The 22,190-nt window shown below is 41.5% G+C and overlaps 1 protein-coding gene across 4 annotated transcripts in view; it reads right to left on the bottom strand.

Annotated features, from left to right (window-relative positions):
* Positions 1-19,008, bottom strand: part of PDK3 (pyruvate dehydrogenase kinase 3) — a 1,369,253-nt gene extending 1,350,245 nt beyond the window's left edge. The window contains exon 1 of one of the 4 annotated variants that reach the window (XM_069637291.1): positions 18,702-19,008. In XM_069637291.1, the coding sequence (XP_069493392.1) occupies positions 18,702-18,810 (109 nt within the window). In that variant the 5' untranslated portion in view covers positions 18,811-19,008. Of the gene's footprint in view, positions 1-17,452; positions 17,644-18,701 lie in introns of those variants that run through there. The other 3 variants (XM_069637294.1, XM_069637292.1, XM_069637293.1) reach the window with 3 other exon arrangements.
* Between the last annotated feature and the right edge of the window lie 3,182 nt (positions 19,009-22,190).

Here is a 22,190-nt window from a genome sequence, read left to right as displayed (position 1 = left end):
TTGCAAAGGCTCATTGTCATCTAACATTGCGACTAACAGAGGAGTCAAACAAGGGTGCCCGTTGGCCCCTTCAATCTTCTTGGCATATATTGGTGACTACCAGGTATCAGAAGCATCAGTAAGATCCATCCCTCCAAAGTTAGGACAACAAAGAATAAGCAGACTCCTCTACACTGACGATTTAATTTTAATTGATCAGACGCCAGTCAACTTGATAATCTCCAGTCATATGCTACAACTAACAACCTGGAAGTAAGTAAGGAAAAAACTAAAATAGTAACTCTTGAAAGAACAGCAAAGAATCCAGACAGAACCAAATGGTACTACCAATCGTCAGAAATCAAAAAGGTTCAAAGTTTCAAATATCTAGGTGTTACATTGGACTGTTCCAAAAAAGAACTAGCCATGCAGGAAGCTCTCTACTCAAAAATCAGAATACTGGCTACCAAAGGTAAAGCAATCGGCCAAAAGCTCGGACGATTTTCTGCAATACCAGCTATAAACTTTTACAAAATGAAAGCAGTACCATCGATAACCTATGGAGCGGAAGCCATGTTACTGCTACCTACCGACATATGGCCGAAATTGGAAGCCTACTATTGGAGAACAGTACTCGGCTTACCCCCTTGCATGCCAGTAGCCTCGATCCGCAGAGAGCCGAGTCTTTTGTCCTTAGAAGGGACGATGAACTGAAATCCTTGAGATTATACAGAAAATGCCTGCTGCCTACAAGCCCATTGTTGTTCAAACTAATAAAAACCGAGCTGGCAACAGGCACAAATAAGACGCTACAAACTTGGAGGAAAGACATATTCCCCCGTCTGAAATCAATCTGCTCCTAAATCCGACAAAGATCCAAAGGAAAATTAAAGAACTAGATTGGATACAGACCCTGTCAAAAGCCTCTGAAAACAAACTTACTCTTCATCTGCCTCCAAATATAAAAACACTGAATGAACTGCAAGGCTACATTAGACAATTTCCGTGCAGACCTGCCAGAAACTGCATCCTACGAGCGAGGCTTAACCTCCTTCCAACAAATGAAATTAAAGCCATCAGAGGCCTTTCGGACACAAGTGACTGTAGACTTTGTCACAAGACAAACGAAAAGGAAACAATACGTCATCTTCTCCTCAGTTGCACGGAAACTGAAAAACTCAGGACTTCTTACATGCAACATTTTGCGTCCGACCCTTCGTTGGAGAACTAAGATTGCTGGTGGTCAAGGATGATCAGTGGAGATAAGCCGACGTGGCTAACGGCGACGACAAAAATACTTCAACACGTGATGATCAAACTCGAAAATTCTCCTTAACAATTGAATAACGAAGGGAATCTGCAGAATCACAAGAATATTATTCAAGCTGTGAGCCCATTCTACACTATATACGTAGACTTGCGTTAAAAAGGATAAATCATAAAAGGGCCGAGGGTCGGCCGAAAACCTCAGTTTACTACAAGAAAAGTTATTGGAAAACTACTCGAAGCCAAAGACGACGTTTTTGTAAAAATCATTCATTTGATTAAAACAATTAAAAAAAAGAAAAAAAAATAATACCATTATGGAACAAGAAACGCTGCTCACAAAAATATCCCTAGAAAACTCAGTATCACCTGTCCATTCCACTAAACCAATACGTCCAATCTACAAATGGCTGTGCACATCAATGTGTAACATTGCCAAAAAAGCTTTCAAATCTTTACACCAGTTCCTCAATCACTATGTGAAAGGCAAAGACAAATTCAAAATTAAATCACTACAAAATATGTACCCCTGTCCAGTGCACAAATACACAGGACTACAAGGACATTCATTAGCCTGCATTTGTGGACCTATTTGCAAAAGCACCTTCCACCATATCAAAATGATATCAACACATCATTCAACTATAAGAAATCTGGTCCATAAACTGTAGTATGCTAAAAGTCCTGCTTTAGCACTCACCAATTTAAATAACAATCTTCTACATGGTACAGCCAAACAACTACTCGAAGAAACAGAGCATATCCAGAGAAAACATTTTGGAATTGAAAGCCACTTATAAAATGCAATAGATTTACAACAGACTAGCAACAACTGTACAGATGGCAATCTTCTTTTACACAAATACAAGAAAGAAATAATAAAGTTTAAAAGTACATCTGCTGAAGTACCAAACCGTGTGTGTGTGTTGCCGCAGGACTTTTAATAAAAAAAATAGCACAAAAACTATAGACAAAATGTACAAAATGTACAAAATAGAAGACAATGAAGATTCCAAATGGTTCCAATTAGCTCTCTATCTAATAGCAGAAAACAAATAGGAGATTACTGACCCATTAAAACTTTGCAGTTACTGCACTGCAAAACTTGACAACAACCAAACACCTTCACGTGCTATCACAAATAACTTGGAATTATTCCCATTACCAAAACCCCTGCAACAACTCAACTTATATGAGAGAATCATAATTCAAACAGTGCACCCATTTCAAGCAATAATATGCCTTCAACCAAAAACAGCGAAACTACCTCCCTGTGAATTAGTGAAAGGCATTTGTGGCAAAGTAGTTTATTTGCCATTAGATCTCTAAGAAAATGTACACACTCTGGGAGTGCAACGTCCAATAGATCAATCTTTAATTATCTTAGTAAATGGCGTACCTACAGAAGACAAAAAGAAATTGGCAACAACTCGTGTGGGACACGAGTGGGACACAAAACCTGTGGGAAACCACTGAAATATTTCAAGAGTCATCAGAAACTGCTCCATTTCAACTTCTAGATCCTGCTACATAATCCAATATTTAAGACCATTATGCAATTCACCCATTACACTCTAAAGACATCTTAGATGATGCACTGGAAACGTACCAAATGTGACAAGCCAAAGGATCTCCAATCAGCATATAGGAAAAAAGTATAGAAGCACATGCATTTCCTCTACTCTTTCTTACTGGAAAAGGAGGAAGGTACGATGATAGTCAAACACAAATAACAGCATCAGAATACCGCTCTTTACGAATGTATTCTGAAGACCCCAGATTCCGACAAAACGTGAATACATATTCCACATTCTCTTTGAAAGTGAACTAGCAACTCTATGCTACGGAGCTGCAAACACATTGAAATCAGGTACCCATTTTCAAAATATGTCAGCTACGGAATTACTACAAAAAGTGCAAGAAAAAGTTGAGATTTTACAGTCAAGCATTACAAATCTTTTAGCAAACATGCATGGTAGAAAAGAATACTTGTTCCGACATCATAGAGATGTAGGCTGTATGTTAAGAAACCTTGGCCCACCCACTTGGTTTGCGACATTAAGTTGTGCAGAATATGCATGGGAAGATTTACATGATTTCCTACGCATAGCAAACAAAAACAAAACAAACAGATATAAAAACACCAGGTCTCTAGATCCTGTGAATTTATCAAGATATTTACATCATCGCTTCATTGCTATGCTACACTTCGTTTGTAATAAAACTGTTCCTCCCCTCGGAGAAGTGCAACACTTCTTTTGGAGAAAAGAATACCAAGGCAGAGGAGCACCACACATCCAAATGCTTTTGTGGATTAAAGATGCTCCTAAATTTGGTCAGGATAGTGATGCCACTGTTTTGCAGTTCATCCAAAAATATGTCACTTGTGAAATCTCTTCACAGACGCAGTGACCTTCATGCACAAATTTTACACTTTCAAAGACACAAATGTGGAAAATATTGTTGTCGCAAATATAAAAACAAAAGGGAAATACTACACCAAATGCTGCTTTGGTTTCCCTAGACCAGTTTCAACAACTTCATGTCTTCGGTTAGACATAGTGTCAAAGGTAAATCACCTAAGAACACATATTGCATAAAAAGAACAGAAGAATCAAAATACATCAATGATTACAATGCAATCATTGCCTTCCTATGGAATGCAAACATAGATATGCAGTACATTGGAGACAATTCCACTGCAGTTGCACCATATTTGGCACAGCCTACTTAACCAAAACAGAGAAAACAGAACTTCAGGACCTCTGGGATGACATATCATCAGACAAAACACTTTCACAGAAATTGTACAGCTTAGGCATAAAAATGCTCTCTCATAGAGAATGTGGCTGCTATGAAGCTGCAGACCGTTTAACCGGTACTGCCTTGTATGGAAAACCTGACAATATAGTATGGCCAAGTCTTGGTCCTGCTAAATCTAGAAAAAGAGTTCTCAAATCATATGAGGACATAGAAACAATAGCCAAAATGGATCCCAACAGCCAAGGCATTTTGAAAAACAATTTACTAGACACATACTACGCAAACAGTAGTACCACTTTTGAAACCATGTGTCTCTACCATGTAGCCCAAAACTTCACATATTAAACCAAATGAAAAGAAAGGTAGATACAGAGTAGCAAATTGTGAAGGCAGCTTAGTGAAACTTACCAAACACAGCTTAATTAATCATATCAAATTGTCATTAAAAACTCCTCAACATAAAGAAGTGTATTACATGTCCCTGCTACAAATTTCTAAACCATGGAGAAAAGAAGAAGAGTTACTGGATACGTATGACTCCTATAAAGACGCCTTCAAAGCAAATCAAAGCACTATAACAAATGTAAACTTTACACAGTACCAAACAATGTTGCACAATGAACAGCAACAGGAAGAAGAACTCCAGGCCCAACGAGATGTGGACACTCTTTGACAGTAGTCAACCTTCTGTAACAGGAAGCCAAGAACCACTTGGACAGCCACTAATAGCAAATGAGGCAGAATTAGCCATGACAGAAGTAGAAAACACCATGTGTCAGTATGAGCAATCTACAGAATACTTTGCCGTACTGAAATCACAACTAAACACTGAGCAGCGTAGCATGTTCCAAGAAATAAAACAAATTGAACATGGTGTGCCACATGAAAATAAAAACTGTACCTGCCAAGATTACAAACCTATACTGCTATACGTGAGTGGTCAAGCTGGTTCAGGCAAAACATTCTTAATCAAAAGCATCAGTAAGTTCCTCCAACAACTGACAAACAACAAACTGTCAGCTGTTGTAACTGCCCCCAAAGGTTTAGCTGCCTACAACATAGGCGGTGTGACTTACACTGATTACTACTCCTTCCAGTAGAACACCAAAACAAATTAGACTATTACAAATTTTCTAGAGAAGCTGAAATGGAACTATGCAAAGTTTTCAAACAAATTTAAATGCTGCTAATAGATGAGGTGAGCATGGTCTCCAACCTAATGTTGGTTTTAATTCACCTCAGACTACAAGAGGTCCTCAAAACAGACTACGAAGAGCTCTTTGGAGGGAAACACATTATTGTTTTCAGAGATCTTCTTCAATTAACACCAGTGAAAGCTGAACCTATTTTGAAAACCTTAGGGCACAAACTGTGCCGTAAAACTCTTGGCAGCATAGGAAATGTGAACCTTTGGCAACATTTCCAATACGGCGAATTAACTGAAAATATGCGGCAGTCTGCAGACCTGACATACACCAACATTTTAAAAAGTATTAGAGTTGGTGTACTATCTCAAGAAGCACAAACTATATTAAAAACCAGGCACATCCATGCACTATATGGCCATAACTCATGTGCTACCGAACTGGAACAATTAGCACACACAAATGTCAATTGTATGTCCTTGATGCCAACTCTTGCAAGCTGTTCAAAATGTAATGAACAATGTTAAAAAAAAGAAATGCAACCAATAGTTCAAATTACCTCCACAGACAAACTGGACGTACATGGTATGACAATACCCATCTGTCAACACGTTACAACAAGGCTAAACACCTTGGAAAACTCTATCTCTAACACAGCTGGTTTCGAGAAAATATTAAAATTATCTTTAAACTGTAGAGTAATGCTTAAACGTAACCTTGACGTGGACCAAGGACTAGTTAATGGAGCACTTGGTACAGTTGTTGGCTTTCAAACATACCCACGTGACAACAATATTCAATTCGTCAATTTTCTCTTTGACAAACTATCTGAAGTTAAAAGGATAGGACGCTCAATTGCCCGCTTCCTTCTTTTCAAAGACATGCATGTACGCAGAAAACAATTTTCTCGAATTCTAGCATACGCAGTCACCATTCACAAATCACAAGGTCTTTTCCTAGATAAAGCATTGATAGATATTGGTAGCACAGTCTTTAAAGAAGGCATGAGCTATGTAGCACTCTCACGCTTACGTACACTTGACGGACTATTTCTAATCAACTTTGATGCAAGTAAAGTAAATGCTGATATGTCTTGCATTCTAGAATACAATACACTGCGTTCACTCTACACCCCCATCTAAAAACCTATCCTGTTCCGCAAAAAGCAAAACGTTGTAAAAGAAAACTACTTCATACTCAATCTATGCAGGATCTCACAGCAATTCCTCCAAAGAAAGTAAAAGAAGATAATACTTCATCAAGGACCACAACCAAAGAAGAATCTACTGCTCAAAGTAACTCAACTACCACTTCAAAGAAGCAACACACACTTCCAACAAATGACTGACACAAAACTGTCAGGTCCATTTAAATGTTCAAATACAACTGGTGAAAATTGCTACGCAAATGTAGCAATAAATATTCTATTCTAATTGCCACCAATTATTGACAACATTTACTTACACGGTACAGACCAATTGTGTTTGCAAATGTTAGTCCTTCATAGAAATGCAACCAACAATCCGGGCAACACTTGCAGTGTTCATTGAATAAGACAGGAATTGGACTACTGTGCTGGAATGGTCAAATTCACTATAAACTCACAAGAATGTCTAATGTGCTTGCTACAAGTACTAGAAAACAAAAACATACCCATAAATGAAATCTTCCAGATTTCATTCATGTGGAAACATTCATGCACTCTTTGCAGGCATGTAGTACAAGAAGAAGTTCCTAATGAACGCTTTGTGTATGTATCCATACCCAACTGTGAATCCATTCCATTTCAGCAACTTGTACAAAATGCAAACCATGACAGATTAAGTACTACCTGCAATTCCGATAATAGTTCCACCTTACAAATACAGACACATAGTAAATACATAATACTAATGCTTTTACGTTATAATGCAGATGGTACCAAAAACAACTGCAAGCTGACTGGATTCACATATGGTCAAGTATCACTTGGTAGGAAAACCTTCACAACAATAGGTATAATCTACCACACAGGAGCCACAACTAATGCAGGTCACTCCAATGCATATTTAAAAAAAGAATTGTGGATGGTTCGAATGTAATGATAGTATCATTAATCTAAAGCAGAGATTACCAGAAAATCTTGTAAACGCTTACTTAATATTCTTAAAACCAAAATTTTATAACTAATCTGTGTATGAACATAAACAAAACTAGAACTTCAAAACTATGACCAGTTAGAATACACCACCAGGTATCTAACTACCCCAAGAATCTGCAACAAAGAAACAGATAAATGAATACCACTAAAATTAAACAAGAAATAAACAGTTAAAATATGCCAACAGGGATCTGACTGACCCAAAAATCTGCAACAAGCCAACAGATAGATGATTACCACTAAAATGGAAGAAGAAATAAACAAATAGAATGCACTGCTATCTAATTGCAACAATACTACCACCACTTCCAACTGAAAATCCATACACCGATTCAATTCCATCCTACTGAAATCAATGAAAGAAATATATTGTACCACAAGGTAGAATTTGTTTTTTTAATCCAGCATGGATTTCTTTCCCACAGACCCAATGATTTAATCAACAAACACAAGAACTGAGCAAATTGCACAGTACACTGGTTTGAACTATAGTACTTCTAAAGTACTAACTATGAGGGTCGGCAAAATACAGAAAAGTCTACTATGCAATGCAATACTCATTATAAACTACCTACACTAATATTCGATTTTTTCTTTCATCAAAGTGATTGAAAAAGAATGTGTGCTCCAACAACCCATGTCATGAAAAAACTGCATACAACCACAAAAAGTCGAACAGTAAGTATATAATGATTGGATTGGGCAAACACCACAGCATAACACACCCATTCAAGCAAACACCGGACCATAAACCACAATCCAAAATGTTTGCTTCCATGGGTATCTTATGCTGCAGCGCTTGTGACCACACACTACAATCTTGACTGCATGACGTGGCCAAAACACTTCATACAGCCTCAACAAAGGAAACCGTAAGTATATAATAATTAAACTCACAAACACTGCAGCATAACACAGCCATTCAAATGAACACTTCATCAATAAATACAACCCAAAATGCCCAGAGTCTTCAATACCAACAATCTGAACACAATCCAACAAACACACATCATCTCCCTATCCTAGCAACACTATTACACTACTACCAATCACTACTCACATTTTTAAAACATATCCCCAAAGCAGCCCACATACCACAATCAAAATATTTGGTAGCATTGTAGTTATGCTGCGGTGGTTGTGGCCAGGGCCTAGAGACTTGGGTGCATGGCCTATGGCCTACAGCGTTCGGCCATGCACCATAGACTCTAGGCCCTGGCCACAACCACTGCAGCATAACACACCCATAGAAACAAACACCTACCAAATGACCCCAACCCAAAAATATAATACATCCACCTCAAAACCTACCCACTTCAATTAACATTCTAAAAATAATTACAACCAAGGTACAAACTCTTCAATACATAGCCTCTTCACCCAGTGCTCTTCTAACGACCCAAAACCAACATCATACTAAACTAAAAAAGCCAGTAGTGCGCCCAGTGTTTAGTATGTCCGCGGACAACCACAGTGACCGCGGACACATCACAGCCTTCTCCCACCTAAACAAATACAGCATTTGACCCTTCTCTTGCTCCCCCACCCTCTCCAAGCACTCATACACACCAACACACTCCCCAAAATTGGATGTTTGCTCACTTCCAGCGCATGACCGCGCATCCAATATGGCAGGCACATCGAAACAATTTGACACACCTCACGCCTCATCCCAGCCAATCAGAGAGCATGTTGCATGTATGCAGACATGACGTAAGCCGATTATCCAATCGGTGTCCTGTCCGTGGAGTGAACAGGGAAGTGGGCCTGCAGAGCGGACATGGATATCACACATTTTTTTAACCTACTTTTTGGTCGTTTAAAAAAAATAAAAAAAAAACTACTGGACGGATTTTCACCAAATGTACAAAAGCACGCTTTCGGAACCAAACCACCGCTCCTGCCGCAAACTTGGTGAAAATCCATCCAGCGGTTTGGGCTGTAGATGCGTCAGAAAATTTTTCTCCATTCAGTCTATGGGAAAAAAGACATTTTGGGAACCCCCCTACAACTTTACCCCCCCTGGACAAGACCTCACCAAACTTTGCAATAAAATTCAGAGAGCGCCATATACATATTTGCAAAGTTTGGTGAGGATTCCTCCATGGGGAGCAAAGTTATAAGCCACCCAAAAAGTGCTCTTCCTATGGGTTTAGCAACTTAACCATAACTACACAGCCACTACCGCGGGCGGTGTAATATATATGTCACAGTCCTTACATCCACTTTCATTTGGTGCACTCTGTTCTCTGATGAATTAACATCATTTGATTGCCTGCAATGGTGAGACCACGGGCCATTCCAAGGACTAGAACGACACAGCCTTAACGGGTGTTTTCTAAAGACACACTCATTAGGAATTACAGACAGTGGCAATAAAACCCCACCATCAGAATCCTTGTTAATATGGCTGGGGCCACACCTGGTGGACAGACCAGATTCTTTGGGCAATCAATCAGAACAAGATCCCACCCCCACCCCTCCAACATACATATGTGTTATGCTTTGCACGCCTTTTCTTTTTTTTGTTTTTGTAACATATAGTTTATTACAAACTTTTATCACAAACGTTTTGGTTACATCAAGCCAATTGATTAACTCTACTTCTGATTATTACTTCTTTCTACTATCAGTCTATAATTCTCTCTAAAAAATGTATTACTGAACAGGTTAAGTGCACTGAACTCCCACTCAGAATACGGGTCCAAAAATCATCCATGTTGTCAGTTTTTAGAGCAAATTTGCTCAAATGCAGTGATCTTTGGTCTTTAAGTGCTGGACATTCTCTTAGTAGATGTTTTACTGATTCAATCTTTAATAAACAATATCTACAAACATCATCCGTTGCGTTTTCAATATGTCTCAGAACCATCATTTGTTTTGATTTATATGCATTTATTCGTAATCGGAGAAAGCCATCACTATGATATCTGGAGGAGAATTGTTGTAAGTAATTAGGCATTTTGTCCAGTTTGTTCATTGTTGTTCCAAGATCTAGAGCTGAGGATATCGTTTCATAGTTCGAGATTTTGAATCCATGACCACTGTTTCAACTTTTTTTTTTTTTTGCTATTTGGGGATGATCCAACAGCATATCCATTGAAATATTGGCTGCTTGCATAATAGTTTTCACCTTTTGGTACCAAGACAAGAGTATGCTTCCAAACAGATGATTGTCAGGAGGTGCAAGTATTTTGTATGCTGGTTCAGGGTTGAAGATAGACATCTTTCTCAGCAGTGCCATCGATTTCCATATCACCACTCCATATAAACCATCTAGTGCAAGCTTGTGTCATATAATTATCATAGATATGTACTTTGGCAATCTCAAAACACGCCGCCAAAAAATTCCTTCAAATTGTGGCCAGATCTTATGGTCGATGTTCCATCCTGCTTCCACCCCAAATGTTAATGCAGGTACTATTTTCTGCAAGTAGAACGTACATATTGGGTTTAACGTGAATTTTCCATACCAAGTCTGAATTCTTGCTCCTTGTAGAGCAAATGTTTGAGTGCGCTGGAATAGGTCTTTCACCCAGCTCCATTCTCGTATTGATGTATTCACCATTATCCCCAAGTATCGCATTTCTACAACTTCATCGACTGTTTCATTATATATTTGCCACTTAAAGTTATTTCTTTTACCTTTAGCGGGGCCAAACTTCATGATTTTTGTTTTTTCCACATTTATCCTTAGATCATTATCGACCATATATGTTTGTCATTTTTTAAGCAGTCGCTGTAGCCCTATTTGGATTAAGTCCATCAAAACCAGGTCATCAGCGAATGTTGCGCAGCTTATGTGATTTCCGTTTATTTTTGGGGGAAGCATTTCACATTGGCTAGAGCAACAAGAACATCAGCAATATATAGCTTGAACAGGGCCGCTGCCAACGGACAGCCCTGTTTCACCCCTTTGTTTGTGGCAATGGGTTCTGATAACTCTGCCTTTTCCTTTAATCTGATACGGATTGAAGTTTTTGAATGTAATGCCTTTATTGGCTGCAGCAGAGCATTCGGACAGTTCCATTTTTCCAATTTCTGCCATAGCATGTCCCGATTTATAGTATCAAATTCTTGCTGCATATCGATAAACGCCAAAAACAGATTTTCCTTCTTCTTTAAGGCTTCTAATTTCAACAGGTTTACTAGTGCCAAATCGATCTCAGTTCCAACGCCCTTGGTAAAACCGGTTTGCCTTTCGTCAGATGTTTCAGTTTGGATAGCCCATGCTGATAATTCTTTTGGCAAAAACGTTGCAAATACCTTGCCGATCATATCCAGAAGGGCTATCGGGCGATAGTTGGCTGGATCAGCCCGATTGCCCTTCTTGAAGATCGGCACTATTATTGCCTCAGTCCATGACGGTGATACCTTGCTTAGATCCACTATTATGGAAAATAATTTCTCAATAAATATGGGCCATTCAAATTTATGACCTTTTAACATCACATTCGTGGTGCCATCAGGTCCTACGGCTCTTGAATTTTTTAGCTTCGTGATGACATTGCAGATATCTTCATTATTCTTCAATATATCCCAGCAAGTTTCGTCTGAGACTGTCTTCATCGATGATGACTTTAAAGTTGTTGAAAACACTTCCCGAAAATGCTTTAACCAGTCGCCTTCGGTGACACCGTTTGTCAACACAGCAGCTTGAGTTACAGACCCTCTATTCAAAATCTGCCAAATCTCTCGTGTTGTTCGTGTTAATTAAAGACATCTCCTGCCCACGTTCTTGGTCTCGCTGATAAGCAAAGGCTTTCAGCCAATTTTGATATTTCTGCTTTCTCTTTTCAATCTCTCTAAGAGCTTCGGGGCCAAGACGAGATTTTAATTTGCGTATGTCTTTCTTAAGCTGCTTCTTTTCCTTCTTTAAACTCCGACTCCAAGTGTGGTTATGTTCTTTATGATTTTGTAAATTCTTAGAGTTGGCAAAAGTGCAGAATAATTTGTCGGATCACATGTTTCTTTATCTACAGTCTGTAAGGCTGTGGTCAATTTGATTATTTGTTTTGGTTTTAACCCAAGTCTGTTTCGCCCGCAGTTCACTTCCAAAGGTTGACACACTTCACCAGTTAGTATTTTGCGGCTTATCGACCACGACAATACTAGCACATCATGGTCACTATTTTCTGTTGGTACAATACTCAGTTTGTTGATTTTACTCAGCACATTTCCTGATGTCCAAATGTAGTCTAAGATCTTGTCATGCCCCATGTTGTGCCAACTATAATTTGGAGGTATGTCACCATTTACATTGCCATTTATCATACTACAGTCACGTGCTTCCATTTCTTTATTCCATTTAGAGCTTCCGGAGCAACAAAGATGTAAATCTGTATTATGGTCCACTATTTGCTCTTTGTTTCTGTCAAACCATGAAATATTCATGTCCCCGCACACAATAATCGATATATCTTGATGGCATGAATGATTCAGAGTAGATCTTTAGGGGGTTCCAATAAATGTTAATCAAGAGCAAGTTTTGCACTTTGTGTGTTGGACCACTGGAATATTGAAGCAAAGTTGAATGCACGTGACTGTTTGGGTTGTTCTCTTCAATTACTTTCCAGAATTTATCAGAGTCATATAACCATCCTTGACTGGAGGGGATCGCATCCAATTTTCTTGTAAACAAATAGCAAAATTATCAGTCAGGTCCACTGGGAGGTCATTGTACAGATGGCTGAAGCCACGGGTTTTCCAGGAAATTAGTGTAGTGAGCCCATCATTTCCATTCCATGAGGGAATGATTCTCTATGCATATGCTTCCTTATCTCGTCTCGTCGATGTTCGATGGAGACCTTAGGGACAGATCGCTCTTTAGCTCCAAGTTGAGTTGAGCTTACAGTCGTTTCCTCTTCAGAGATCTCAAAGCCCAAGCCCAATAATTCATCTTCCGAGGCCATCAAAATCTTACGAACTGCTTGTGATTTTATGTGCAGCAAGACACAATTGACACGGTCCTCGGCCATATATTCCACTATGCAGATGTCTTCGGACCTAATGGTCCTCAACACCGGCACAGAATGCAACAACCGGATGATATTTCCTCGATTCAACTTTACATCTTTGTCATCACTGAACACATTTACAATCCTTATTTTCGGTATGAGAGAGTCATTTACTCCCTGTAATGTGTCAACAGGTAGATGGTATTTTTTCAGTTTTTGAGCTGTTGTTTGTTTCGGATTCAGTAACGCAAATGATCTAATTTTAGCGTCAGAAGTCTTATTTAAGTGTCTGACCAGCATTTTGTTCTGCAACTCAACTAGAGCTCTTTCTCCCTCCAGCTCAGACCCTTTTTGATTATTGTGGGCTCAAGAATTCACAGGCTGCTGGTTTCTATTTATTCTCTGTCTTGGTCTCTCAGGAATGCAGATGGGATAATTTTGAGGCACATCCTGACGAACCAAGCTACAGTCATCAGCAGAATCCTCAGAATACATAGACAGATTGCATAAATTCACGGTTTAGTCCACAGAGGGCATGATACTCCCATTCGAGTCAATTCTTGTCAGGATTGCCCGATCAAGGTTGCCCTCGTAGTGTAGAAGAAGAATTCTACCCTACAATGTAACCATGTGTCTGGATACAAAATAACCAGAACCAGGGGTCAATTGTTTGGAAGAATGCACCCAAACGCGTGACAGGTGACTCCCTAAACCGGAAAGGAAAAGAGGGATTAGCAATAATCCTTTCCTATTATTGGCAAAAATAGGGAGGACCGATAATCTACTACCTTAGTGTAGATGCTCAAAATCCCAAGGTGACACAGCTTGAAAACCACATCAACATCAAAGGAACCCCTGAGGATATCTGTTACAACAGACAATGATATAAAGAATTCTTAGTACTTACAAAAAAGCCAAGCAGAGAGAGAGAAATCAAAAGTAACGGGCAGACACTTCTTACCATGGGAGGATGGTGTGGAAATCACAGACAGGGCAAGTGCTCCACGTAAGACCGTGAGGTACTGAGGTGTTTGGGGCTATTCCCGCTGGCACATCGAACGCCTATGGGTGAGGAAGTCCAAAAAGGTGTACCCGACGAAATAAGGACGCTCCTCTCTCTTCCCCAACAATGGTAAACAGGCAGTCTCTACTCTGTGCCGGGGTGAGACGAGGAGGATGGAACCAGCAGTCTTACCGTTGATTGGGTCCAAAGAGAAATCAGCAATCCAATGATTTCCAGGTCGGCAGCGGGCTTGTAGTAAACAGTGACCAAACGTGAGACGAAAAGCAATCCTGAAGGAAGTCCGGGTCGATAACAGGCGTGTCTTCAACGATAACAAACGGGAGGCAATAGGCAGTCCTGAGAGATTTCCGGGTCGGCAGCAAGCGTATCTCAACAAGAACAGACGCGAGGCAAAGGCAATCCTGTAGGAAGTCTGGGTCAGCAGCAGATAATCCGGTATATAGCAGGAGGGGTACAAAAAGGATCGGGAGACAAGAAACTATGGAAAACAAGGTGCAGAGAGTCAGGATTGGGGACTGCAGAAACAGGGAGAACACAGGGTGCGCTAAACTCTCAAAAGGTCAAGAACAGAAGGGCAGGAAACTGGAGTGTACGAACGTAGAGCACTTCGCAAATAATCAGAACCAATGAGCGCTAAGCAAACAAGAGTTTAAGAAGTTATGATCACATGGCCATAACATGCGTCCGACGCTGAAGGAGTCAGTATCTCCGACCCAATTTCCATGGCAACCACCACTGCAGAGGAAAGGAAGGATAATTTTTCACTAACCTGGTGCGGAAAGGTGTAAATACTTCCTTAAGAGGTTTTCTACGAGAGGGTACGTGTGATTGAGTGTATGAATCGCGTGTTTTAGATTGCACATGTTGCGTCTGACAAGGCGGGGATGATGCCAACCCACCTCAATTCCTGACAATTCTCATTTGTTTACTTGGATTTGTCATAATTGAATTTTTTGGTTCTCCCACACATTTAGAGGAACTTTCCACTTTGTTAGAATTTTTGGTTAGGTCAGATTTTTCTCTCATGAATAGCTTTGGTTTGACTGGTGTAGTTAAATTTCTTATACATTTCCTTGAATTACTTGTCTGGTTTGTTGACAAGGAAATACTTTTCTTCTTTTCCTTTTTTTTTTTTTTAAATAGAACTGGTTATACCTGCTTGAGATTTCGGTGTGATCTATTTAATCGGTACATTTTTTGCAGGACCACTGAAAATCCCATACGACGCTTTGGATGCTGGACAAAGCGGAATTTCAGAAGACTGTTCAGGGAGAGTTACGATCTTGTGTTCCTTATCCAAAGCCTGCTACAGGGAGCATTTCTGAGCTTCTTTCAAGTAACGTTGGAATCTTCATTAGTTTCCCCTCATCCATACCAAATGGCATCTGAGGTTCCGACACATCAATATTTGTGATGTCGCGTTGAAGCAGTAAACAAGAATGACCATCCAATTTCAGTGTAAGATCAGTCGAACCATTTTCATCGTGCAGGTTCGACTTGTCTACATCCATGTGACATTGAGTTGCAACGTGTATTCCACGATGCTCCATATTCGAATTTGAAGTTGGTGGTGAGTTAAAGTTCACAGTCAATTGTTTCAAATAGTCAAACATGGCCTCCGTTAACGTGATTTTTTTCACTATTTTCTTTCAAAATTGACTTGTGTATTAAACTGAGCCGTGTGTCAGACTGACCACCATCTTTTTCTAGTCGTGATTTAAGCGCCATGAATACAGTTTCCATTTTGGCTATTTTTTCATTTAGATGGCCCAGTACTGCTCCAATGTTTTGTATTGCTTCATTTAGATTTTCGTACAATTTTATGAACGGAATTAATGCCAAAGAAGTTGCGGCCAATACATGATTGTGAATCTGAATCGCTGCTGCAGCGGACAGATTCGATTTTATCGAAGCCTCTTTCACAGCTGGACTGCTGAGACTTCCATTTCTTGAGTATCTCTGCTCGAGAGGTCCACAAGGAGGACCATTCCGCGTTTGTGGCTGGGGCACAACTTCACCCATCACTCCCAAATTCGTGGGCGTTGAACAGTTTGGGGGCCCCTTTTCCCTTTGACATAATTCAGCCATTCGTTGTCATAGCTTTTCCTGGAGCTCTAGTCGCGAGCCTGCATCAGTTCCTTGCATGGATGGGAAGTCGCATGCTAATCCCATCCCACTCAGACGCCCATCAGTTGGTTTTTGAGCTATAACACTGTTTTCACAGTTTTGTGAAGAAACACTCTCTTCTGCAGTATGCGACTGATCAGTACACATGACAGCACTTACACGTTTGTTATTACCATGCTTGGGTTTGGAAAAGCTCTCTGACAATTTTTCTTTCATCTTTTCAAAGTCAGCTTGAAGTCTCTCCGTCAGTCTTGCCTCGCGACCAGCTAGATCAATCCCTTTATACGGTATTCCTGCTGAATAAAATGGCATTGGCGAACTAGAATATTCGCTACTTAAGCTGCCGATGCCAGTAGCACGGCCAATTTTGCTGTTCATTTCTGTCACCTTTAAATGCGTGTTTTTTTTTTCAGGGAAGCTGAGCCAACATCATTATATCCTCGTCCCACCTGCCCTATACACTGACTGTCCATGACAGGGTTTAGCAAGCCAACACTTGCTTGTGGAAAAGTAAATTTGAGCAAATTTGTAGCTAATGGCGAGTGTAGCACATCGAGCTCAAGCAGCTCAATATCAGTTACATCAAAGGGAGATTGAAAGACTCCAACATTAACTTCAATCACCTCAAAGCCATCAGTTTATTCTGATGGCATGTTTGAAGCTGTGGCAATTCCATCGCCGGCACCGACAGCTCCTGTCATCGATTCGACAAGCCCAGTATATTGAGAGTCAATTTCAACAACAACTTTCACTACAGATTCACATTTTGCCACCGGCGCCGCAGCAGACTTTCAATTTCACCAAACAATGCTGCGGCATACGTGGCGATGCAGGATATATGTGTGCGTGCTGAATATCAGTGTTTGAGTCGTACGCCAACGCTGCAACAATGTTATCAGTCAAATTCACAGCAACACGTTGCAGAATGGTGCGTTGCGATACCAGTAATTTATCCATTGCTGTTTGTTTTAAAGAAGGGGACGGAACTGAGCCCGCCCTTCTTGTCCGAGGAAATAATTGGGCCTCATGTTGTTAATTTGACCAGTCATACCCCCTTACGTCAGGTTACAGCAGACGCTTCCAATTCACTTGGCATTGTGTTTTCAAGCACCTCACAGGAGAGAGATGACAGGGCTTGTTTTGACTTCAAACACGTCAATGGTCCATTGTCCACCATAAGTTCCCTCTTTCCTGCTTTCCGCTGCGGAATGCTGCAGACTGAACTCTCCACGAACTCTGCGTTTTCTCCAGGAGTTTTTAAAGGTAGTTGGCCTTACTTCTCTTAAAGGCACAACATCCAAAGGCACAAAACACAATTCGCACAACGTAGCTGCAGCTCCTGCCACTGAACCTCACTGCTGCAGACTGAACGCTCCACGAACTACACACCTTTTACTGTCAAGGTGACTATTCCGACAGAGGAAACAAGCACCATAACAAGTGTTTATTGCATGCTCAAAAGGAATGAACGTTTGAAATACTAGCACAGACACGTTTGATAAATTGGTGAAAATTCTTATGTTCCCCAAATGCACAATGTTTTCATGCAAATCAGCCTGCATCCTATATTCAGGGTATGCACATCATTCGACACTTAACACTGCTCCTCCATCGCGCCCATACCCCCATGCGAGAGGGAAGTGAGGGGGTATGGACACGGAAGTTCCCCCAGTTAATTTGTCCATTTCCAGCACTGGAAACACATTTATTTTTTCTTACACTCTACAGTTTACCTGTCCAAAAAAATGACAGGTGGCACCCTTTGCAGCTTACAGAGCCATAAAGAAGAAATAGCAATAGAGCGTGCCTGCCAACATTATTCATTCCATTCTGGAGATCCTAGTCGGTAGTCCTGATTTTCACTTTATAAATTGAGGACAACTACTCCCAGAATGCAAGTTAAAAACAGGTCTGGCCTCACTCCTCCAGAATGGAAAATGTTGGCATGTATGTGAGGGGGCGTGAGGTTTAAGAGTTTTTACGCAAACATAATACTGTGACGAGACACCTGGCGACCACCATAGAAATGAGGCTTCATTGCAGTGGGAAAGGGCAATAACTAGCTTGCACAAACCTGGCCAGACACTTTAAAGTCTCACATTGTGGATGGAACTTTCACATTTTGGAGCACAGTCTCAACCTGGGGCAGCTCAATATCCCCTGTGCCTGTAATTGAATATAACTAAAGGATCCTCTCTTTTCACTGAATCGTGAACTTCTGCCAAATCACTGAAATCCTGAGGAGATCGCTTTCTAGAAAGCATCTCACAGACACATTAAACCTTCAAGGAGCCACTCACCGAAGTCCAGGAACTGCTTAATGGAGAGCGGGGAGGGGGAGAATCGCGAATAGTGCTCTAGTTGTTGGGGGATGGCCGCGCTCTTCTGTAGTAGCCCGTACAGCCTCATGCTGGGGCCGACCCTCAGCTGCACCTGAGATGCAGCAACCTAAAGCACCAAAGCGGTAAGCATGGGCAAATGGGTGTGGAATTACTCTTGACAGGTGCGATAGAGTTATGGGTGAGACTGAATCCCGTTCTATGAAGAAAGCACCACATTCATCGGTAGGGATGACAGGAGAGCTAGTTCCTAATAGAGGAAAGGCCCTAGCATCGTTTCCTCATCACGTGATTTACGTGTTTATTGACATGCAAAGTACTTCCTAAGTAGCCAGCCTTGTGCTTTAGATCTAGGTCATCTTATTTTTTATTTTTTATTACATTTTACGCTCTGGAAGAAAAGAGTCATCGAGTTTGGCGGGCGACACCCGACGCACGGCTATTGCTCCATGATGTATTCAGTTAATCCCAAGCGAACTCAAGCGGATTTTCTAAACAAGTTATATTTCCGGACATTTGATTTTATGCAGCGGTGTCTTAGTGGGCCTATTAAAAGGGTGTGCCGTGCGGGGCAGTTACGACTTAGTGATGGAGGGTGTCCCTGCTTAATTAAAGGAATGGGCATCCACCACAATTTTTCTTTTGAATAATCAGTACACCTGCGTTGCACCTCATGTTGTATGTAGACTTGCGGCAGTGAGGGGCATTGTGTAAATACGTGGAATGCTGGAAATGGAAATTAACTGTGGGATCTATTAGTGGAAATGGAAACAAGCATTGGTAATGCCAATAGTTTTGGCGTTTACTGTTCTTTGCATTTATAGGCAACAGGGTGTTAGGAGCATACATGCCAACATTCAGAGGCATCTAGGAGGGAGATTTCACGAAAGAATTCGGGAGAAATTAATTTCCCCATAGGCATGCAATGGGGCTGGACATTTTTCAGGCGGGAGTACGTGAAAAATAGCAATATTTTGCTATACCTTTCATTTCAAAATCTGGAATCTCCTGCCTAAATCGGGAGGATTGGCATGTCTGTAGGAGGAGCGTGCAAAGTTTTAAAAGGATGCAATAAGGGGTGCAGGTGTGCAATGGAATGAGAAGGGGAATAGAGCAGTGGAGGAAGGCATTGATAGAGGGTGCCGATGATGAGCAAGAGGAAATATGAGCAAGAAAGGGTTGAAAGTCATGTGAGGTAACAGTGATTGGGAGAAAAGACGTTAAGCCACTATTGGACTACATTGCGTAGTACAACGGAAACGAACACTTAGTGCAGTGGGAATTTTAGGCAAAGCATTTCCAGGTTTCATGCCAACCACGAAGACTGCTTCTTAGAACCCCTTTCTTTACTGTTGCAATGGTGTTTCCGATATTTTGTTGGTTTTGCCACCAAAAAGCACTAACACAAAAAAAGGAGAGAGGTGAGGGAGGAGAGACCCAAAGGGAACAAGAGATATAGAGCGCAAGAGAGGTAGAGAGAGGGGGGAGACAGGAGACACATAGACAATGAAATATGCTGTGAATGGGAAAATCGGAAAAGGGAGACGTGTTAGAGAAAAGTAAGGAATTTTAAGAGACAGGGAAACATAAGGAAATAAAGAGAGGGGGGAGAGAGACGGGAACAAATCACTAGAGAGAGCAAGAGAGGTGGAAGAGAAGAAACACGCTGACAACCAAATATGCTGTGAATGGGAAAAGGGGGATGTGTCGGAGCAAAGTAAGGAAAACATCTGATCCGAGTGTCGGAGGCGGCCTCTGTGAGAAGTTCTGCTGGAGTGAGAGGTGCGGCTTGACACGCAAACCCACGCAAACCCTTGTCAGTGGGTCCTTTCCTCGAAACTGATTCTCGTTTCGTTACGAGCGTTTCGAGTGAGCGAGCGAGCGGGCGAGGAAAACCTTGCGGGTGACAGAGTGAAGGAGCGAAGGAGAAGGAGAGGCCCAGGTCGTAGGGAGAAGTGCAGGCAAGAAGCAGGTGAGAGCCTAGGAGGCACGGAAAAGCGTGGATGCTTTGCCGCTTAGCCGCGCCGCGCCACACCGAGATACGGAATTTCTTCAGTTGATTTAAATATTGCGCGGCGGCTCACTGCGGCACTTGTTCCCTACAGCCTACCCGGTCACGGTACGCAGTTAGCTGCTGGGGTACCAGGTGACTGGCTGCTCTACTGAAAGGAGCCCCCCTGAAAGAGGTGGGCACGGCCTGGATTGGTCTCAGCAGGGCCCACTTTATGAATAAGCTTGAGAGAGTATACTCACTGGGTGCCTTTATCCCGGTGGGCTTCTCTCCTTGACAGGAGGAGGGGGGCAGGGATTAGAAGAGGCAGTGAGTCCCCCATACGTGTGGCCGTGGCGCTGGGAATAGGTACACCCTTCTCCGGCCTGGCCACCTGAGTTGGTGGCGGTCCCACTTAGATAGCACGACCCATTGCCTTAGAAGTAAATTGGAGCCGAATTGGAGAAGAAGGAGAACCTGCTAGTATCTCCCGGAGACTGTGGGCTTCGGCCTTTGATCCGGGCTTTTTAAAGCTCCTTGGTTCACTATATTGGTAAGGGGGGATCTCAGAAAAAGGTGGGAAATCCATTCATCTCACCAGTGCAGAATAAGGGGAATAATCTCTGCATATCAATACCAGCCCTCTTCACCACACCTGTCTGGATTGATCTATACTCTGGACTCTGAATCGAAGTGAGTTACAACGTAGACATGCAGCGGGGTAGAAGAGCTTCCCACTCGATATATAATCTACGCAAAAATAAGTCTCACCCCATAAAGGAACCTAAGGAGTCCCATAAGAAAGAGGGTAAAACTAAAAAGAATGCCAAATATGCTTTGCCGGTGGCGCAAGGGGCCATAACTGAGTTTTTTCCTGTGAATCCTACCCTGGCCTCCAATTCCACTGTAATCGAGGAAACGGCAGCACTGATACATAATGATGGCATTTCTTTAAATACCACTAATTCCGACGACATAGACAACAATTCCCTCCTAGATCTCTGTCTGACTATACAGAGAGGGATGCGGGTACAAACTCCCCTGAGGTTATCTAGTGGTATAACCCCCTTGAAAGAAAACAGCATGAATAGCGTCATGGGGGAGCATAATGTTGTGGGAAGCAGCGGACGCTTGTCTGCTTCTCCTAACCTAGTAATGGCATCGATGGAGTATGAACTGGACAATGAGATTGAAGATAATATCGAACAACACCCTAGCGCAGTAAAGATAATTGAGCTCAAATCATCGGTGGCCGCTCTGCAATTTGCTCTAAAGATACTCCTACTAATGTCGGGACGTATCCTGGCCAACACTAATTCCATCACTATGGCATTAGGTCCTAAGGGCCTCCCTCGAGAAGAGGCAGAAACTAATCTATCAGATGCATTGCATATAGCTGATGAGATTGATGAGCAGGAAGAGGTGATGGAAGAGGGCGAGGTGCAACATGTACCTAACAG

Source organism: Ambystoma mexicanum, chromosome 7p, assembly GCF_040938575.1.
Source record: "Ambystoma mexicanum isolate Mex_15411 chromosome 7p, UKY_AmexF1_1, whole genome shotgun sequence".
Lineage (NCBI taxonomy): Eukaryota > Metazoa > Chordata > Amphibia > Caudata > Ambystomatidae > Ambystoma > Ambystoma mexicanum.
The sequence above is the reverse complement of the archived record's forward strand: the minus strand, read 5'-3'. Positions and strand labels throughout refer to the sequence as shown.